The 23005-nt window shown below is 42.7% G+C and overlaps 1 protein-coding gene across 1 annotated transcript; it reads left to right on the plus strand.

Annotated features, from left to right (window-relative positions):
- Nucleotides 1-61: 61 nt before the first annotated feature.
- Nucleotides 62-22193, plus strand: LOC121536053 (dual specificity protein phosphatase 3-like). The gene is made up of 3 exons (XM_041843356.1): nt 62-390; nt 16709-16941; nt 21839-22193. The coding sequence occupies exons 1-3, from the start codon at nt 221-223 to the stop codon at nt 22078-22080; spliced, it is 645 nt and encodes a 214-aa protein (XP_041699290.1). The 5' UTR covers nt 62-220; the 3' UTR covers nt 22081-22193.
- Nucleotides 22194-23005: the final 812 nt, after the last annotated feature.

A 23005-nucleotide genomic window follows, 5' to 3' on the forward strand; every position in this document is an offset into this window, starting at 1 on the left:
CAGCCAATAGCTACTTTCCTTACTGAGGAGTTGGCAACACTGCCGACCAGCGTTGAGCGAGTTGGGGTGTGTCTGCGAACGGAGAGAGCGTGCGTTTCAGACACCGTGTAGGCTACCCAACAATACATAAGTGAGAATAAAATGCTGCAAAATCAGAAATTGACACGACTCAGAGTCTGACACTTGTTTGTTCGCCAATTCGGAGAGAGAGCCTGGAACCATGAAGAAATCGAGCCCGGCAAAGCAACCACAACCAGCTGAAGTCACCGTGCCAGACATCGAGGTTACTGTGCAACAACTGAACGAGCTTTTGGCAAACAGCAGCGGATTTTACAGTTTACCAACACAGCATTTCAACGAGGTCTTCCCTAGAATATACGTTGGTAACGCGTAAGTTATTTTTATTTTACCGAATTCTGAGGGCTCAACCCTGTTCCTGGAGAGCTACCCTCCTGTAGGTTTGCTCATCAACCCCAGTTGTAATTAACCTGATTGTTTATCAACCAGCTAATTATTAGAATCAGGTGCGCTAGATTAGGGTTGGAGTGAACCTACAGGACAGTGACTATCCAGGAACTGGGTTGGAGAGCCCTAGTATACATTGTCAACACCCATCAATTAAAACCCTATAGTAAACGAATATTTTCCAATTGAACAAATCAAACCATTCCAAAAACATAGGCTTTAGCAGCCCACCGTTGTCAATAAAAGGTGTCTAAGAATTCAGTTGGATTTAACTAACCCTGTCAAGTAATGTATTTTATGCATTAGGCTAATAGCCAATGCAATCTCTTCATAATATTTGCCACGAGCATCGGAGGAGGTAGCCCAATATTGGACTAAAGGAGCCTAAAGTTACTCCTTAGTCCAAGGACCTTACATGTTATTTTTAAAGGTGTAATATGCAGAAATCGCTCCGGCATTTCCTGGTTGTTAAAATTCTAATAGTTTGCCTAATTTCAGTTTGTGACAAAACAAGCAATCATTGTGTAGAGAATCATTGTACCATCTAAACCGCTGTGAAATATATTTTCCATAACCCAAAATATTGTATTTTCAGCTGTTTGAAGGTGGTGTACAAAACCTAAAGTAAAAGAAGCAAAAACAAAATTTAAGAATGGGAAGCATAGAAATGTTGCACGTAGAACAGATCCAGACTTGCTTTCAATGAGAATGACAGATCAATGACTCACATTTCTATGTGAATTTGGTCAGGTCATCCAAAAAGTTACTTATTGCAGCTTTTAAGGGCAAATTGGCTCTGAAAGCCAAAACAGCCAAATACTCATCAAAACGTGAATCGATTCTCAGTTGTGGTACGGTTCTAGAAACATAAATTCCTGTACATTAATATCACATCAAAATAATTTCACAAATGAAAAATACACACTTACTGTTTTAATAGTTGCAGTATTTTTCAGTGACAACACGTTTGTGGTGTCTGTCTTCTATTTAAACCCAGGTGTTCGGAGACACAGATAGCTAATAAACACAGGTAGTCCACTCTGTCTTCCGCCTGATTTCCTTAAACAAATGCTATAACATGGCCGTGTGGGAACCCTAACCCTATAAAGGTGTGTATCAATTTAACCTTTTATTTTTTATTTTTTATAATTTCTCGCCGATATGAAAGATACGGTCCTTATGCTTTCAAAACCGTACCTCAAGCGATGCGTGTTAATGTTCAGACCGAGCGTTGCGGCTCTTAGCAAAACTTCCCCCTACAGTAGACGCCTTCGTCCAATAACTCTTATGTGTAATGAAATGGAACTGAAAGTCATGATCAAAGGTTAGGGAGGAGGAGGCTGCTCTCTTGCTCTGAAGGAAATAGTGAAGACTCATGCACCCTCTCAAACGTTCGTACTTCAACGGTGACACAAAGCCCTATTTTATTTTTATGAAACGATTCCATCATATTATCGTGCCATCTAGGTTGTGGCTCTACTGGGTTTTCCAATATTGTTTGCTATATTAAATCACATTTTCATTGATATCACCCATCTACTCACCTCCCTTTGTCTCGCTTACCTTTACACACACACACACACACACACACACAATCAAAGGGGGATGGAGGGTTAGACCAGTCTGTGTCATGGTATTCCGCTAGGTTAAATCCATTGTGGTTAGTTGACTGGGTACTATAGGCTATGTACGTGCCGACTCTCCCTACAATTTATAGGCCACAATTCCAGTAAGGTCAGTTGTTAGTCATCCCTTATGCTGATTTTGTGTGCAGGAGGTGTGGTGGTCCCAATGTACACTGCTCAAAAAAATAAAGGGAACACTTAAACAACACCCTAGATCTGAATGAATGAAATAATCGTATTAAATACTTTTTTCTTTACATAGTTGAATGTGCTGACAACAAAATCACACAAAAATTATCAATGGAAATCAAATTTATCAACCCATGGAGGTCTGGATTTGGAGTCACCCTCAAAATTAAAGTGGAAAACCACACTACAGGCTGATCCAACTTTGATGTAATGTCCTTAAAACAAGTCAAAATTAGGCTTAGTAGTGTGTGTGGCCTCCACGTGCCTGTATGACCTCCCTACAACGCCTGGGCATGCTCCTGATGAGGTGGCGGATGGTCTCCTGAGGGATCTCCTCCCAGACCTGGACTAAAGCATCCGCCAACTCCTGGACAGTCTGTGGTGCAACGTGGCGTTGGTGGATGGAGGCGAGACATGATGTCCCAGATGTGCTCAATTGGATTCAGGTCTGGGGAACGGGCGGGCCAGTCCATAGCATCAATGCCTTCCTCTTGCAGGTACTGCTGACACACTCCAGCCACATGAGGTCTAGCATTGTCTTGCATTAGGAGGAACCCAGGGCCAACCGCACCAGCATATGGTCTCACAAGGGGTCTGAGGATCTCATCTCAGTACCTAATGGCAGTCAGGCTACCTCTGGCGAGCACATGGAGGGCTGTGCGGCCCCCCAAAGAAATGCCACCCCACACCATGACTGACCCACCGCCAAACCGGTCATGCTGGAGGATGTTGCAGGCAGCAGAACGTTCTCCACGGCGTCTCCAGACTCTGTCACGTCTGTCACATGTGCTCAGTGTGAACCTGCTTTCATCTGTGAAGAGCACAGGGCGCCAGTGGCGGATTTGCCAATCTTGGTGTTCTCTGGCAAATGCCAAACGTCCTGCACGGTGTTGGGCTGTAAGCACAACCCCCACCTGTGGACGTCGGGCCCTCATACCACCCTCATGGAGTCTGTTTCTGACCGTTTGAGCAGACACATGCACATTTGTGGCCTGCTGGAGGTCATTTTGCAGGGCTCTGGCAGTGCTCCTCCTGCTCCTCCTTGCACAAAGGCGGAGGTAGCGGTCCTGCTGCTGGGTTGTTGCCCTCCTACGGCCTCCTCCACGTCTCCTGATGTACTGGCCTGTCTCCTGGTAGCGCCTCCATGCTCTGGAGACTACGCTGACAGACACAGCAAACCTTCTTGCCACAGCTCGCATGATGTGCCATCCTGGATGAGCTGCACTACCTGAGCCACTTGTGTGGGTTGTAGACTCCGTCTCATGCTACCACTAGAGTGAAAGCACCGCCAGCATTCAAAAGTGACCAAAACATCAGCCAGGAAGCATAGGAACTGAGAAGTGGTCTGTGGTCACCACCTGCAAAACCAGTCCTTTATTGGGGGTGTCTTGCTAATTGCCTATAATTTCCACCTGTTGTCTATTCCATTTGCACAACAGCATGTGAAATTTATTGTCAATCAGTGTTGCTTCCTAAGTGGACAGTTTGATTTCACAGAAGTGTGATTGACTTGGAGTTACATTGTGTTGTTTAAGTGTTCCCTTTATTTTTTTGAGCAGTGTATATGCAAAGTCCACCTCACAAACACAGCACTTACCTAGTCTAGACACTATGAGTAAGATGTACAAAAAAAAATTATATATATATATCCATGCATGGAAGGAAGGTGTGTTTACATGTATTGGGTGAAATAAATCCACATTGAAGACCTGTGCAGTAACAAAAAATTACTATTTTATTATACAGAATACAACAGTCTATAGTAGATTATATGGGTAAAGGGAAAGTAAAGCTATACAAAGGGCCATGTAGCTACAGGAAACCCATACTGTAGAAGTAAGTCTCTATTGTCTAATGATATCCATCACTTGGCTCCAGTCATTGCCAAGAGAGGACAGAAAGCAGGACAGAAAGCAAGTGCATTACCTCTGTTACAACAAAATCAATTTGAATATGTTACTCTCCAGGGCCAAGAGCCAGCTAACTCAATAGTCATGTTCTAAGGCACGTGTCAAACTAATTCCAGGGAGGGCCGAGTGTCTGCGGGTTTTCGCTCCTCCCTTGTACTTGATTGATTAAGGTCACTAATTAGTAAGGAACTCCACACACCTGGCTGTCTAGAGTTTGATTGAAACTGAAAAACCTGCAGACACTAGGCCCTCCATGGAATGAATTTGACACCCCTGGGTTAGGGGGTGAGGTGTCTGTGCCAAAGACTGTTTTTGCCTTTATTTTAAAATGTGTAAAGAAGACCCTTAGATATTTGAGAGCACAGTAAATAGAATGTGTTTCTCATTTGTTCTTACATGAAATTTGATGGAATATTTCACTGTCATTAATTGTATGTGTGAACCAATAATAAAACCGATTCTTAATATAACCTTGTATATACACAGGGTAGCGCGTACGGCCCAGTACATCACTGGGGCCAAGCTTCCTGCCATCCAGGACCTCTATACCAGGCGGTGTCAGAGGAAGGCCCTAGAAATTGTCAAAGACTCCAGCCACCCTAGTCATAGACTGTTCTCTCTGCTACCGCACAGCAAGCGGTACCAGTGCGCCAAGTCTAGGTCCTAGAGCCTTCTAAACAGCTTCTACCCCCAAGCCATAAGACTCCTGAACATCTAATCAAATGGCTACCCAGACTATTTGCATTAACCCTCCCCCCCTATTTTGCGCTGCCGCTACTTTCTGTTTATTATCTATGCATGGTCACTTTAATAACTCTACCTACATTTACATATTCCCTCAATTGCCTGGCCGGTGCCCCCGCACATTGACTCTTTGCCGGTGCCCCCTGTATATATCCTCGCTATTGTTATTTTACTGCTGCTCTTTAATTATCTGTAATTTTTTTTTTTTTTTAGGGTATTCCTTCTTAAAACTGCATTGTTGGTTAAGGGCTTGTAAGTAAGCATTTCACTGTAAGGTCTACACCTGTTGTATTCGGCGCATGTGACAAAAACAATTTGATTTGATATTGTGAAGCGTCATCCTCCAATGTAGAGTAAAGGCTTTAAGGCGTAGCTACAAATAAGATGTATGGATTGCCTATCAATTTAAGATCCACTCACACCACTGTCTACGCCACAGAGACCAGTGGCTTCACATGATCTGTGATATACTGTTGCTACCATAGCTCAAGCTGATGCGTAGCTGGCTGCTGTTCAATCAAAACACACTAGGGATGTCGTTAAAACGATAAGAGAAAATCATCAAATTCCATGTCTATTCACAATGCAGAAGAATGGTCCTATTAACATATGTATGACCGCTAGGGCTTTGCAATTAAGTTATCTACCGCAGTCATCCTTGAAAGCTCCTTGAATACATCATGTTTGTCTGTAAGGTTAGCCTACACTACGTATTTTTAAACGCTGACATGAAACCTTTTCTGGAGATAGTTTCGAAGCGCCACTGAACAGGCATTTTACTTGGCTGTAAAGGAAAACCGCTTCTGAAGTGGGACTAATGTCCATCACTAGGCGACCAGAACTGTCAATCAAATAATCTTGAGCTGCCTCCGCGTAGCCTGGCTGCGTACAAAGTACTTTAAAGTTTGTTAAATACCTTGACTTACCAAGACATTTAGTAGGAAGAAAACAACATATCTTCCACTAGTAATCAACATCTAAGATTCAGTATTTTTGGAATGGAGGAGACTGATTAGTTGCTGTACTTCCGAGAACACAAACACTAATCTTTCATAGTGAGCTAGCGAAGGACCGAGAGGGGAGGGGCTGAGTATAGGCAGGTCGGCCACCAGGCAGACTGAGTCAGAACAGTTCACTAGGCCTATCTATCAAATTTCTGTCCTGCTAGAGCTGCCCCGGTTAACTGTAAGTGCTGTTATTGTGAAGTGGAAATGTTTAGGAGCAACAATGGCTCAGCCGCAACGAGGTAGGACACGCAAGCTCACAGAACGGGACCTCTTAGTGCTGAAGCTTGCAGCGCATAAAAAGTAAATGTCCTCGGTTGCAACACTTACTACAGAGTTTCAAACTGCCTCTGGAAGCATCGTCAGCACGAACTGTTCGTCAGGAGCATCATGAAATAGGTTTCCATGGCCGAAAAGCTGCACACAAGCCTAAGATCACCATGCGCAATGCCAAGCGTCGGCTGGAGTGGTGTAAAGCTCACCGCCATTGGACTCTGGACCAGTGGAAATGCGTTTTCTGGAGTGATGAATCACGCTTCACCATCTGGAGTTCGATGGATGAATCTGTGTTTGGCGGATGACAGGAGAACACTACCTGCCACAATGCATAGTCCCAACTGTAAAGTTTGGTGGAGGAGGAATAATGGTCTCGGGCTGTTTTTCATGGTTCGGGTTAGGCCCCTTAGTTCCAGTGAAGGGAAATCTTAACGCTACAGCATACAATTACATTCTAGTCGATTCTGTGTTTCCAACTTTGTGGCAACAATTTGGGGAAGGCCCTTTCCTGTTTCAGCATGACAATTCCCACGTGCACAAAGCAAGGTCCATACAGAAATGGTTTGTCGATCGGTGTGGAAGAACATGACTGGCCTTCACAGAACCCTGACCTCAACCCCCTCGAACACCTTTTGGATGAACTGGAACGCAGACTGCGAGCCAGGCCTAATTGCCCAACATCAGTGCCCGACCTCACTAATGCTCTTGTTGGTGAATGGAAGCAAGTCCCTGCAGCAATGTTCTAGTGGAAAGCCTTCCCAGAAGAGTGGAGGCTGTTATAGCAGCAAAGGGGGGACCAACTCCATATTAATGCCCATGATTTTGGAAGGTTATGTTTGACGTGCAGGTGTCCACATACTTTTGGTCATGTAGTGCATCATCAGTGACTAGGCTACGATATTCTACACAAAACCAACTGAAGACTGAACACACATGCATCATTAGCAAAGAGAAAGCGCAGTCGAGCCAGCTGCACTGTGATTTGCACTTTTTCTTAACGTTAAGAAACCCAATTTCGTTTTAACATTTAAAATGGTCACACCCCCTAACACACACACACACACACACACACACACGGGTGTCATGCCTATTAAGTCTTAGCAGATTTATCCATTTGCCCCTTAAAATAATACAGAAGATATTGGCCGTGTCTGAATACCCGTACTAGCGCTTTAAATGGTAGGCTTTTTGGATATGCGAAAATGTCAACATTTGACGTTTTTAAGATTGAGTATGCTTTAAATGCCAGGATGTCATACTCATTTCGGCTTTTCGTCTAGTAGAATTCACTTCATGCTATAGAGTAATGGCGTCTCTTTGTAGGTGCCATGGTTCGTTGGACAAAGCCTATGGGAAAATTAATTATTGTAGGATTTTTGGATAAACGGCGATAATAAGGTCTGTGGTAAACACAGGATTAGGGGCTCTTATGTTTTGTTCTATGAGAGAATCTTCATCAGCGAACGTCACTTTTTGTACACTTATGCATTTCTGTAATCATAAAAAGCACAAAGGCTTCATAATTCATAAATGTCTTGTTAACTGACTGATTATCTCATAAAACAAAACAACATGTGTTAACTTCCGACCTTTATTTTTGGCATTTATCCCAAAACCCTATTCTTTCCCTATTCAATTTCCCCCATAGGAATGGCTGAACGAACCAGAGGTAACGTATTTCCGATGCGCTCTATTGGGGAAGAGAATCGTGTGCAGTGCCGGCTCTAGCCTTTTGGGGGCCCTAAGCGAGATTTGGTTGGGGTGCCCCCCACCTCGCGGCAAAACATTTTAGTGGCCCCCCTATTGCCGTTAGAGAACATTTACATTTTAAAGTTCATTTCCTGCAATTCTACACATTTTGCCATGGGTTTCAGATTTATTTTAGCAGTTTTAAAGCCAATTTCCTACAATTCTACACATTTTGTAATGACGTATGCCATGTTTATATGATATCTGAGTGCGAATGACTAACAACATCAATGGGGGCCCCTTGGAGGTCAGGGCCCCTGGGTGGCATACCGTATTTTATTATATACCGGTATTGAAGCACGGACGGGTTTGGGTTTTTACTTTACCTTCTATAATTGTATTTGAATGTTTGGTTTGTAAAATGTGATACGCCGTGTGTAATGTACATTTTTGTAGTTTACTCCGCTACTTGAGTCATCTCTCGCCACTCTCTCCGTGCCACTTTCCACACAGACCGTGCCCCGCCCCCTGTCACTCAAGGAGCGCATTTGTTGTTGCTCAACCACGATACACTTGCGTTCAGTCTGCATGGTCATGCAACAATGTTGATAAAAAATAAAAAAAACATTTTAGTCATTTAGCAGACGCTCTTATCCAGAGCGACTTACAGTTAGTGAGTGCATACATTTTTCATACTGGCCCCCCGTGGGAAAAGAACCCACAACCCTGGCGTTGCAAGCGCCATGCTCTACCAACTGAGCTACAGGGGACTACATGATGACAACTATGCTGTTTCCGCTTTGCTTCTTAATATAAATCCACAAGCGTTCAATATTTACACCATTAGTATGTTTCTTACATCTGCAAACAGCTAGTTTGTCTTTTCTTAGCAAGTTGTGGCTAAATTGTGTTGGCTTCTAATGCTATCCGCTGATGCTAATCGCTAGCTAATAAACGAGTCAGAGCAAACGTAGCTAGCTATACAGCCTGATACCAATGGTGGTGTAGGCCTAAATCAGCATGTTGTTTGCGCAACAGTACCTTCTAAATTAAAGAGGAATAGGTGAAGCATGAATATGTTGGCCAAAGATTATAGGGTCCTCTAGGAAACACTGACCAACACTTTGTTTCCTGGTTCTTACCCTGTCAAATTAACTCCTCCCTGGCATTTTCATTCGTTGCCATGTCAAACACTGTATTCAAAGTGCCCAATATTATATTCTAATTATAGAATTAGAATAATCATTATTTCCATGATTCTAACAGTTCATCTAAGTGTTCACAATTGTGTTACATTTGATTAAAAATAAGGCCTAGATTATTATTTTTTCATATCGTGGAAATGATCTCAAATGAGTGCAGGAAATGTATGACCATTTTGAGATTTTTGGGAGGTTGAAGTTGAATTGAACAATATGAAACAATCAGAATGAAGAAGGACCCATCAAAATCACTGTATGTGTTGCCACCCTAGGGTCACGCACAACTCCTAAAGCAAAAACTTTTAATATTCAAAAACATTAAATACCGTCAAATGTGGAAAATACAGTGAGATTATATTTTGGCGGTCGCCCAGCCCTACTAACTACCTATCTAAAAATAGTTAGCTAAAAAGGCTAATTGAGGGACTGTCAGTGACTGACATAACATGAGAAAATCTACTGATGCACAACCAAATTTCTAAATTGCACCTGGTGTATTCTACTATTCTTACTCTCAATAGTAAGTTGAGACTGAGTTTTTAAAGGTGGTCGTGGGCCCTGAGCAACCGCTTATGTTGCTTATGCCTGGAACCAGCCCTGCACGTGTTTGACAACAGCTGATAATCAGATCAGGGGACTGGTTGTAGCAAAATGAACGAATGGCGGGAAACAACGCAATTCCGCATTTAGATTATGCATTCTCAGTCAAATTGGTTGTTGATCATTTTCAGCCATTTTCAAGTCTTGCCATAGATTTTCAAGCCAATTTAAGTCAACTGCCACTCAGGAACATTCTTTGTCATCTTCGTAAGCAACTCAAGTGTAGATTTTGCCTTGTGTTTTTTGGTTATTGTCCGGCTGAAAAGTGAATTAATCTCAGTGTCTGTTGGGAAGCAGACTGAACCAGGTTTTTCTCTTGGATTTTGCCTGTGCTTAGCTACATTCAGTTTCTTTGTATCCTGAATCTCCCTCGTCCTTGCCAGTGATGTGTTGTTGGATTTGCCACAAACACTTTGTATTTAGGACAAAAAGTTAATTCCTTTGACACAGTTTTTGCAGTATTACTTTAGTGACTTTGGAATATTTTTTGGAATATTTTTTTATTATTTTCACGCTGACATTTAGGTTAGTATTTTGTAGTAACTACAATGTTGTTGATCGATCCTCAATTTTCTCCTATCACAGCCATTAAACTCTGTAACTGTTTTAAATCACCATTTGCCTAATGGTGAAATCCCTGAGCGAATCTATTAATATTTTTAATTTAATTTTTTATGTTTCTCTGGCAACTCAATTTGGAAGAATGACTATCTTTGTAGTGACTGGGTGTATTGATACACCATCAAAAGCCTAATTTAACATCTTCACCATGCGCAAAGGGATATTCAGTGTCTTCTTTTTTATTTTTACCAATCGGTGCCCTTTGAGGCATTGGGGAAAACTTCCCTGGTCTTTTGTGATTGAATCTGGGCTTGAAATTCACTGCTCGACTGAGGGACCTTACAGATAATTGTATGTATAGGGTACAGAGATGAGGTAGTCCATAAAAAAATCATGTTAACCCCTATTATTGCACAAAGTGAGTCCTTTCAACTTATAATGTGATTTGGTAAGCAAAAGTTTACTCTTGAACTTTTAGGCTTGCCATAACAAAGGGGTTGCATACTTTTTGACTCAAGACATTTCAGCTTTTCATTTGTTATTAATTTGTAAACATTTCTAAAAACAAAATTCCACTGACATTATGGGGAATTATTATGTGTAAATCAGTGACACAATCACAATTTAATTAATGTTATATTCAGGCTGTCACAAAACAAAATGGGGAAAAAGTCAAGGTGTCAATACAATTAAGCCCAGTGTGGCTTTTCACATAGATCTGTCTTATTAGAATGTTTTGTAAGTAAAGTCATTACTTCACATGAGACTAATCTTTCATTTTATCTAAATTTTTCTTACAGAAATTAGGGCAGTATACGTTAGAAATGTCTAAACTTCGATTTTGGTGGGTTTAATAGATATACTTCACTTAACCTATTGAGTTAGTTGATATTAGTGAAAATACTATATGTTTGTCCTGGCTGCTATCATGGTCAAACACTCCCTGAATGAAAAGTTTACTACGCATCTCAGTGACTGGCTTCAAGACACGCTCATAACACAGACTTGATTAGTGAGACACTCTCAAAAACACCATCCATGGAACCAAACGTCGATGGAAGCCATGATGTAAGGTGTGCTGAAATGCTTTTATCGACGCCCACTCAGTCTTTAATATAAAGCGCTGGGGAGCACCTGGTTGACGGCACACTTTGGCTCTTTGTAAGGGCTTGTTTTAATAATGTATGGGCTGGGACTGCACAGTGGAGGACTATGAGTCGAGGACAGGGCAGGTGAATAGAGGGCGAGAAGGAATTAGCCTGTGCATGCACTTATATGCGCACGCACACATACTAACACAAGCAGGTATGCATACACTTTGGTAGGCACTGGTGTACACACACATTCAGACGCATAGATGCTCTATCTGTACACTTTGATGCGTACAGGCACATACTCTGCAACACAAACATGTATTGTACACATACACAAATGTATCCTCTCCCCTTTACACAGAGGCATCGTCTTTACAAGAGAAATGTGACTGGATTCGCCAGAATCGACAGAGCATCACAGAGGGAATAGTGAGAGAGCGAAGTAGACAGCAGGGAGAGAAATAGTGAGGGGAGATGGAGAAGGGTAGACACAACGGAGAGAAGGGTAGATGCAGCAGGGAGAGAGCGATATGGGCGTCTGTGAGCAGATCTGAGCGGCTGAGCCCCAAGTATTGAAGCCATCGCTCCATCACCTCAGAGTAGCCTTGGTCTGCAGACAGGCCAGACAGATGGGCCACCTCATACCCTAGTCATAAAGTAAGATGGTGGCAGACTGGATCTTTATTAGTTAGCCCTGCAGTGGGAGGCAGTGCGGGCATGTTGACCCTCTGTCCCAGGGGACCCATCCAAGGTCATTCAGCCTATCCACGCTCCTGCCTGGATCCTGATGATATGCTCATCCAGCTGCAGAGCACTCTGGGATAAGATGATAAAGCCCCCAGAGCATAGTAAATATAGTAAACAGAACCTGTATTCAATTAAAGAAATGCCTGTATGTAGGTATATACCCAGTGGATAGAGAGTAGCTGGAAGTCTGCTAGTTTAAAAGTTGAGTAAGTAACAATTTTGTCTGAAAATGTACCCACATTTCGGAACGTATTCAGACCCCTTGACCTTTTCCACATTTTGTGACGTTACAGCCTTATTCTAAAATTGATAAATAGTTTTTTTCCCTCATCAATCTACACACAATACCCCATAATGACAAAGCAAAAACTGATTTTGTAGATTTTTTTTGCTAATTTATTAAAAATAAAAAACATACCGTTATTTACGTAAGTATTCAGACCCTTTGCTATGAGACTCCAAATTGAGCTCAGGTGCATCCTGTTTCCATTGATCATCCTTGATGTCTTTTCTACAACTTGATTGGAGTCCACCTGTGGTAAATTCAATTGATTGGACATGATTTGGAAAGGTGTATATATATCTATATAAGGTCCCACAGTTGACAGTGTATGTCAGAGCAAAAACCAAGCCATGAGGTCGAAGGAATTGTCCGTAGAGCTCCGAGACAGGATTGTGTCAAGGCACAGATCTGGGGAAGGGTACCAATTATTAATCTTTTTCAGCATTGAAGGTCCCCAATAACACAGTGGCCTCCATCATCATTTTTAAATGGAAGAAGTTTGGAACCACCAAGACTCTTCCTAGAGCTGGCCGCCCAGCCAAACTGAGCAATTGGGGGAGAAGGGCCTTGGTCAGGGAGGTGACCAAGAACCCGATGCTCACTCTGACAGAGCTCTAGATTTCCTCTGTGGAGATGGGAGAACCTTCCAGAAGGACAACCATCTCTACAGCATTCCACCAAAAAGGCACATGACAGTCCGCTTGGAGTTTGCCAAAAGGCACCTAAAGGACTGACCATGAGAAACAAGATTCTCTGGTCTGATGAAACCAAGATTGAACTCTGGCCTGAATGCCAAGTGTCACATCTGGAGGAAACCTGGCACCATCCCTACGGTGAAGCATGGTGGTGGCAGCATCATGCTGTGGGGATGTTTTTCAGCGGCAGGGACTGGGAGACTAGTCAGGATGGAGGCAAAGATGAACGGAGCAAAGTACAGAGATCCTTGATTAAAAACCTTCTCCAGAGCGCTCAGGACCTCAGACTGGGGCCAAGGTTCACCTTCCAACAGGACAACGACCCTAAGCACACAGCCAAGACAATGCCGGATTGGCTTCGTGACAAGTCTCAATGTCCTTGAGTTGCCCAGCCAGAGCCCGGACTTGAACCTGATCGAACATCTTGGGAGAGACCTGAAAATAGCTGTGCAGAAACACTCCCCATCCAACCTGACAGAGCTTGTGAGGCTCTGAAGAGAAGAATGGTAGAAACTCCCCAAATTCAGGTGTGCCAGGCTTGTAGCGTCATACCCAAGAAGACTTGAGGCTGTAATCGCTGCCAAAGATGCTTCAAGTACTGAGTAAATACTTCTGTAAATGTTATTTAAGTTTTTTATTTCTAATAAATTAGCAATCATTTCTAAAAACCTGTTTTTGCTTAGTCATTATGTGGTATCGTGTGTAGCTTGATGGAAAACAACGATTACATTTTAGAATAAGGCTGTAACAAAATGTGGAAAAAGTCAAGGGGTCTGAATACTTTCCGAAGGCACTGTAAATAGTTTGATTAGTGAATGCCATGATGTAGTTATTTTATTAACTGTAATCATTTTTCAAAGCCATTTTAGATGGGCTTGCTGTTTGGTCCGAACAGTTTCACAAATCATGGGAATTTTTCACACTATGAAGATGTTGTCTCCCCTCTGAAGCACGTGTTGCTAGGCTATCCCACTGCACTTGCCTGGGGGGGGGGGTTGGCTGGGCCTGGCTCCCAAGTGGGAGGGCGTATGCCCTCCCAGGCCCATCCGTGGCTGCGCCCTTGCCCAGTCATGTGAAATCCATCGATTAGGGCCTAATGAATTGATTTCAATTGACTGATTTCATTATATGAACTGTAACTCATTAAAATCTTTGAAATTGTTGCATGTATACTTAATAAAGCTGCATACTGTGTACTAATCATACTATTTAGAACATGCTGTTTAGTAAACATTTATGCAGTAAGCAACAATTGTTAACATACTAGACTCACCGATACTGAGAATGCGTCATCTAATGTGCAATTGCGTTGTTTCCAGCCATTAACACATTTTTACAGCACGTCCCCTTATCTCAAATTCAGCTGATTATCAGTTGCTGTCAAATACACCTGGGTCTGAAAAGACGACTGTTTCTCAATAGTGTGCAGTAAATTCAACTAAATGAAAAGCTGAAATGAGTATGACATCCTGGCATTTGAAACATACATTTTAGAAATGTCACACTATAAAATGTTATATTTTCACATACTAAAAATGCCTAATATTGATATAGAATACAAGTACCGGTATTTGGACGCAGCCGCTGATTAAAACTGGAGGAGGGAAGGGAGCAGAGATTGAGGAGAGCAGAAAGAAATGTATAGTTCCTTGGAAGTTGAATAGATGGAGGTGCACTGGAGTGGAGCTGTCTGATTAGGAAGCGCTTTAGCCTCTCTCTCCTTCATTCTCTCACTCTCTCCCCTCTGGCCCTTTCTGGATCTCTTTTTCTCCTGCCCTCCTCTCCCTCCCTGAGTTTCATGCTAATTATATACAGAAAGACTTGTTGTTTTAAACTACTGTGTACTAATCATATGTCATACTATTTAGAATGTACTGTTTAGTAAAATGTATGCAGTAAGCAACAAATATGAACATACTAGCCTCATCCATACTGAGAATGCGTAATCTAATGTGCAATTGCATTGTTCCCCGCCATTCGTTCATTTTGGTACAGCTCATCCCCTAATCTGATTGATCAGCATTTGTCAAACACGTGGGCCTGAAAAGACCATTATCTTTCTCAATGGCATGCAGCTAATTCGTACTAGATGTAAAACCGAATTGAGTATGACATCCTGGCATTTAAAGCATACTATATTGTCGAAATTTCCAATGCTATAAAATGTCCTATTTTCACATACCCACACAGTAAGTGTTACATTTAACACTGTCAGCGAGTACATATGATCCCACTCTACACAGAGTAAAAATGTACATCAAAGTGTTACATTTATAGTTTTAATCTGGCACTGATGTTGGGCGATTAGGTCTGGCTCACAGTCGGCGTTCCAATTCATCCCAAAGGTGTTCGATGGGGTTGAGGTCAGGACTCTGTGCAGGCCAGTCAAGTTCTTCCACACCAATCTTGACAAAGTATTTCTGTATGGACCTCGCAGAATTGTCTAGAATGTCATTATATGCTGTAGCGTTAAGATTTACCTTCACTGGAATTAAGACCATTATTCCTCCACCGAACTTTACAGTTTGCACTATGTATTGGGGCAGGCAGCGTTCTCCTGGCATCCAGATTAGTCCGTCGGACTGCCAGATGGTGAAGCGTGATTCATCACTCCAGAGAACACGTTTCCACTGCTCTAGAGTCCAATGGCGGCGAGCTTTACACCACTCGAGCCAACGCTTGGCATGGTGATCTTAGGCTTGTGTGCGGCTGCTCGGCCATTGGAAACCCATTTCATGAAGCTCCCGACAAACAGTTATGGTGCTGATGTTGCTTCCAGAGGCAGTTTGGAAGTCTGTAGTGAGTGTTGCAACCGAGGACAAGACGATTTTTACGCGCTATGCCCTTCAGCACTCAGAGGTCCAGTTCTGTGAGATTGTGTGGCCTACCACTTCGTGGCTGAGCCGTTGTTGCCCCTAGATGTTTCCCCTTCACAATAACAGCATTTACAGTTGACCGGGGCAGCTCTAGCAGGGCAGAAATTTGACGAACTGACTTGTTGAAAGTCACTGAGCTCTTCAGTAAAGTCATTTTACTGCCAATGTTTGTCTATGGAGATTGCATGGCTGTGTGCTCAATTGTATACACCTGTCAGCAACGGGTGTGGCTGAAATAGCCGAATCTACTAATTTAAAGGGGTGTCCACATACTGTTGTGTATATACAGTGTAGGTTTAAGACTGGGCAAGATGGAGTGGCCTGGGTTGGGTGCGATAATCGACAAGCATGAAAGTGCATCCAACACATCACATTTTCACAATGATGCTCTGAGAGTGCATTGGCTACTAAGAACATTTTGGGTGACAAGCAGGAGAGGCTTTGAGAGGCTGTTACGACAATGGCTTGAATAGCATGTCTGGGACAACTTTGTCAGAACTGCTAAAACCTGGTATTGTTGTACTGTGATGTTTAGTTTGACAGCCACTGTAAAGTAGGTCTAGCATTTTGCTTATTTGCTGCATCTTCCCTTGGGTAGCTACTCTACAAAACTGATAATAGGGATTATGGAAGCCTTCAATATAACTTTATTGAAGTGTTCCAAAGCACTGTTCTCAGGTGTGCCCCGTGCTTAATCAATGTCTGTCTACCTCATAGAAATATCTATTTCTATGGTCTACCTCTCCAGGTTCGTGGGCCAGAATCTGATGCGTCTGCAGAAGCTGGGCGTGACCCACATCCTGAATGTGGCGGAGGGCAACTCCTTCATGCACGTCAACACCAATGCAGATTTCTACAATGGCTCGGGCATCACCTACCATGGCATCCAGGCCAATGACAAGCCGCAGTTCAACCTCAGTAATTTTTTTGAGGAGGGGGCGGACTTTATCGAGGAGGCTCTGGCACACAACAATGGCAAAGGTGAGTCTGACCACTCTGAGTTCTCTTTAATCTTATTCATAGGTGATTATTGTGTATTTACCATTTCACCATGTAATTTATAAGCAAATACCTGATCATTTCTGTACAGTAAAATAGTGGCAACTGCCCCTTATACAGTGCCTTCAGAAAGTATTCATACCCCTTGACTTACAGTGAGGGAAAAAAGTATTTGATCCCCTGCTGATTTTGTACGTTTGCCCACTGACAAAGAAATTATCAGTCTATAATTTTAATGGTAGGTTTATTTGAACAGTGAGAGACAGAATAACAACAAAAAAATCCAGAAAAACGCATGTCAAAAATTTTATAAATTGATTTGCATTTTAATGAGGGAAATAAGTATTTGACCCCCTCTCAATCAGAAAGATTTCTGGCTCCCAGGTGTCTTTTATACAGGTAACGAGCTGAGATTAGGAGCACACTCTTAAAGGGAGTGCTCCTAATCTCAGCTTGTTACCTGTATAAAAGACACCTGTCCACAGAAGCAATCAATCAATCAGATTCCAAATTCTCCACCATGGCCAAGACCAAAGAGCTCTCCAAGGATGTCAGGGACAAGATTGTAGACCTACACAAGGCTGGAATGGGCTACAAGACCATCGCCAAGCAGCTTGGTTAGAAGGTGACAACAGTTGGTGCGATTATTCGCAAATGGAAGAAACACAAAATAACTGTCAATCTCCCTCGGCCTGGGGCTCCATGCAAGATCTCACCTCGTGGAGTTGCAATGATCATGAGAACGTTGAGGAATCAGCCCAGAACTACACGGGAGGATCTTGTCAATGATCTCAAGGCAGCTGGGACCATAGTCACCAAGAAAACAATTGGTAACACACTACGCCGTGAAGGACTGAAATCCTGCAGCGCCCGCAAGGTCCCCCTGCTCAAGAAAGCACATATACAGGCCCGTCTGAAGTTTGCCAATGAACATCTGAATGATTCAGAGGAGAACTGGGTGAAAGTGTTGTGGTCAGATGAGACCAAAATCGAGCTCTTTGGCATCAACTCAACTCGCCGTGTTTGGAGGAGGAGGAGTGCTGCCTATGACCCCAAGAACACCATCCCCACCGTCAAACATGGAGGTGGAAACATTATGCTTTGGGGGTGTTTTTCTGCTAAGGGGACAGGACAACTTCACCGCATCAAAGGGACGATGGACGGGACCATGTACCGTCAACTTGGGTGAGAACCTCCTTCCCTCAGCCAGGGCATTGAAAATGGGTTGTGGATGGGTATTCTAGCATGACAGTGACTCAAAACACACGGCCAAGGCAACAAAGGAGTGGCTCTAGAAGAGGCACATTAAGGTCCTGGAGTGGCCTAGCCAGAAAATCTGTGGAGGGAGCTGAAGGTTCGAGTTGCCAAACATCAGCCTCGAAACCTTAATGACTTGGAGAAGATCTGCAAAGAGGAGTGGAACAAAATCCCTCCTGAGATGTGTGCAAACCTGGTGGCCAACTACAAGAAACGTCTGACCTCTGATTGCCAACAAGGGTTTTGCCACCAAGTACTAAGTCATGTTTTGCAGAGGGGTCAAATACTTATAAATTGATTTGCATTTTAATGAGGGAAATAACATTTTTGACATGCGTTTTTCTGGATTTTTGTTGTTGTTATTCTGTCTCTCACTGTTCAAATAAACCTACCATTAAAATTATAGACTGATCATTTCTTTGTCAGTGGGCAAACGTACAAAATCAGCAGGGGATCAAATACTTTTTTCCCTCACTGTATTTTATTTTGGGGGGGATATTGGACATAACGTTGAAGATATGCCGTTGTTTCAATGGTACAAATTGAACATATTTTACAAAAGATTTGTCTATGTTGAAATTTGGTTTCCATGATGACATAATCCTGTGGTTGAAATTTCACACTCAAAACAACAGTTGATTACTTTTTTCAACGTAGATTCCACATCACAATACGTTGACAAAATACATTGAAACAACGTTGATTCAACCAGTTTCTGGATTTTTGTTGTTGTTCTGTCTCTCACTGTTCAAATAAACCTACCATTAAAATTATAGACTGATAATGTCTTTGTCAGTGAGCAAACGTACAAAATCAGCAGGGGATCATATACTTTTTTCCCTCGCTGTATGCCACATTTTGTTGTTACAGCCTGAATTCAAAATGGATTGAATAAAATACATCTCCTCTTCGAATTGAAAACGTTTTATATATTTTATTGAAAATGAAATACAGAAATATCTCATTTACATAAGTATTCAATTATTTGTATTAGCACCTTTTGCAGCAATTGCAGCTGTGAGTCTTTCTGGTTAAGTCTCTAAGAGCTTTGCACACCAGGATTATACAATATTTGACATTTATTATTTTCAAAAGACCATTTTCAAGTCTTGCCATAGATTTTCCAGCAGATTTAAGTCAAAACTGTAACTCAGCTACTCAGGAACATTCACTGTCTTTTTGGTAAGCAACTTCAATGTAGATTTGGCCTTGTTTTAGGTTACTGTCCTGCTGAAAGGTGAAATAATCTCCCAGTGTCTGGTGGAAAGCAGACTGAGGCAGGTTTTCCTCTAGGATTTTGCATGAAAAACTCCCCAGTCCTTAACGATTACAAGTATACGCATAGCGTGATGCAACCACTATGCTTGAAAATATGGAGGGTGGTACTCAGTAAGCGGCATCTAGTGGGCAAAGCTTGATACTTTCGCACTAATTTAAGGTAAATAATGCAAGTGACTTCAAATGGCTAATTTCTCTGGACAGGGAAAAAAACATCACCAGATTCACAGGAAATGCATTACAAAGGATAAAGCTGCAGCAGCTCCATACTACTTGTTAAACATAGAGAACTGATACTGTGTACTGGTTGTTGGGGTGGGATTGGCGTGGGGGGTCCGTGGGTAGCTTTTGACAATTTTATTGGATTCCTCAAGTCTTACTCATTGTTAGGAAGAATTATGGTCCAAATCGGATGTTAGGTACTATATTTATTGAAGGTTATATGAATCCTATAAATTAAAATAGCCAATTTGGGTGCAATTATTTAGCTTTCAACAAAATAATGTTGTAGAGTCCATACCCAGACGAATTGAGGCTGTTCCAAGGGCAAAAGGGGGGAGTGCAAATCAATTTTAGGAAGGTGTTCATAATGTTTGGTATACTCCGTGTATGTCATCAGTCCTCCGGATTAACAAAGTGGAGATGGATACTCCTGTAAACTGTTTCTCAGGCCAGTCCTATTCCACATTGCTGTATGAGCTGATATTTCGGTCAGTTAAATTTGAGAACATTCCGCTGGTGATAGACCTGTTGTACCAAACCAGACACTCCACATTTTTCCATAGATACCAAACAGATACCAGTTTGCCGCAAGTTATTTTTCCTTTCCTCTGTGTTCCAAAGGTAAAACACGCTTAGATGCTACTTAAAGAGGACCATTCGATGTACCAGGACACTGTTTGAAACATATTGCATTGAACAGCACATTGATTGCGTTTAGTAGTACTGTAAAACGTACTATTTGAAATATATGTCTGAGATTTGTAACCGAGCACCAACCAACACAAAACAAAGTGAAATCTAGCAAGGAAGCGAACAAGAAAAGATAAAGGGAGTCCCATCACTTCAACCAAAACCCTCTAATTCATAACAGCCTCTGTAGACAGAAAGAACAAGAACAGCCATCTATCTCTGACCATGGCTCTGGCCCCTTGCTCCTCTCTCCTCTCTCCCAAATGTTACTGGGGTGTTGACATACACTGGGGACCCATTTTTAATTGGAGCCCTGAACACGGTGTTTTATGGCATGGATTTAATGTCATCTTTGACATACAGCGGAGCAATTATAAATCATCTTAATTCTCAGCCAATTTGGCAGCAGTTGCATCTACACCCCAGTAAATCAGTGGCTACCGTAGAGGAGGTGGAAGAGAAAGAGGTGGTGGAGGAGGACACATCTTTCCAAAGAGACACAATGCCGTAACACCAGCCCCTTCCTGATGGATAAAGTGTCTTGCTGTAACCCATCGAGGCTTGATCAGGGACATTTTGTGACCACCCTGCCGAGCTGTGGAAAGGTCAGGGTTGGAGCTTGTGCACGTGACTCGTCAGCAGGGTTGTTCAGCTGGATGAGTGTGTGTGTGTGTGTGTGTGTGTGTGTGTGTAGAGTGAGTCCGTGTGGGAAGCGATGAGCAGCTGATTTCGGGTATGTAATGAGCTGCTACAGTCAGCCATGCATTGATCGGTGGGAGGCATGGCAATTGGGGATTGGAGAGGGGTCACTTCAATGGCAAGAACCTAGTCTCGAGACGCGGGGAGCACTGTCGGGTTTCGAACACGCTGCAGAATCAGCTGATCTGAACTGAGCACAAGCAGATCAGCTTCTCGGTGAAGTTGGCGCTGTGAGTAGGGAGGTTGATAATGAACTTATGCGTTGAGGAGGAGATGCATAGCCTACATATCCAGGCACGTGCACACACACACATGCTTTTAATGAGGCTAGGGCAGTGGTTAGGCGCAGCAAATATGGTTGACATTGATTTGTCTGCCGCAGAGGTCAGGCCCTGGATTTGCATCTCCCTGGCTGAGATGCTTCGCTAGGCAAGTTTATTTGGAGCATCTGTTCGTTCCCTCCCTCCTTTCATCCCTGTACCTCAGTCTTCCCTCTCTTCTTCCTTTTACTTCAGTCGCAGTCTTCGTCAGAATCCCAATGCCAGAAATGGTCTCCTTTTATTGTTTCCATTCCTTTTTAAGACCACTGATCTGACAGGATTTGATGGGTTCAAGCAGTAGAGTGAAACCCTATCCAGTCCTCTCAACCATCAGTGTTCATGAAGGAATGGAGTTAAGGGGGCCATTGAGGAGAATTGGGACGTAGCTCTAGGTGTCTGTCTGTGTCCATCAGGGAAGGTGTACGTCCACTGCCGAGAGGGCTACAGCCGCTCGCCCACCATTGTCATCGCTTACCTCATGCTGCGCCACAAGCTGGACGCCCGGGTGGCGGTCGCCACGGTGAGGCTCAAGAGAGAGATCGGCCCCAATGACGGCTTTCTGCGCCAGCTGTGCCAACTCAACGAGAAGCTGACGAAAGAGGGCAAGTTGAATGGGGTGATGCCAGTCGTGGCGGCCAAGTTAAAGACCAAATAAGACCAAATAAGGTTGGCTCCCCTAAGAGCCAACCTGACTCAATCCACCCTGACCAGCACACATCACTCAGACACACATGCACATACATACATTCACAACATGTAACATACATACATACATACATACATACATACATACATACATACATACATACATACATACATACATACATACATACATACATACATACATGCATGCATGCAGTGCTGTGAAAAAGTATTTGCCCCATTTTCTAATTATCTCCTACTGAATGTTATCAGATCTTCAACCAAAACCTAATATTAGACAAAGGGAACCTGAGTGAACAAATAACACAACTATTACATACTTATTTAATAAACGAAGTAATGCAACACCGACTGCCCCTGTGTGAATAAGTAATTGCTCACTTACACTCTAACTGGTTGTGCCACCTTTAGCTGCAATGACTCTAACCAAATGCTTCCTGTAGTTGTTGATCAGTCTCTCACGTCGCTGTGGAGGAATCTTGGCCCATTCTTCATGCATTTCAAGCATGAACTGCTCCTTCCAAGTCATTCAGTTCTTGCTTGAAAACCAACAAATGTTGCTGAGTTAAAGCAGTTATGCATGCAAGGGTGGGCCAAAATAACTCCACAGCAACTGATCAACAACTACAGGAGGTGTTTGGTTGGAGTCATTGCAGCTAAAGGTGGCACAACCAGTTATTGAGTGTAAGGGGGCAATTACTTATTCACACAGGGGAATGTGTTGCATAACTTAATTTAAATAAATATAATAAGTATTTTTGTTTATTTGTAAACTCAGGTTCCCTTTATCTAATATTAGGTTTTGGTTGAAGATCTGATAACATTCAGTATCAAAAATAGGCGAAAATCAGAAAGGGGACAAATACTTTTTCACGGCACTGTGCATGCAAACATGCATGGTGACAGTCACACACACA

This window comes from Coregonus clupeaformis, chromosome 2 (genome assembly GCF_020615455.1).
Source record: "Coregonus clupeaformis isolate EN_2021a chromosome 2, ASM2061545v1, whole genome shotgun sequence".
Taxonomy (NCBI): Eukaryota; Metazoa; Chordata; class Actinopteri; order Salmoniformes; family Salmonidae; genus Coregonus; species Coregonus clupeaformis.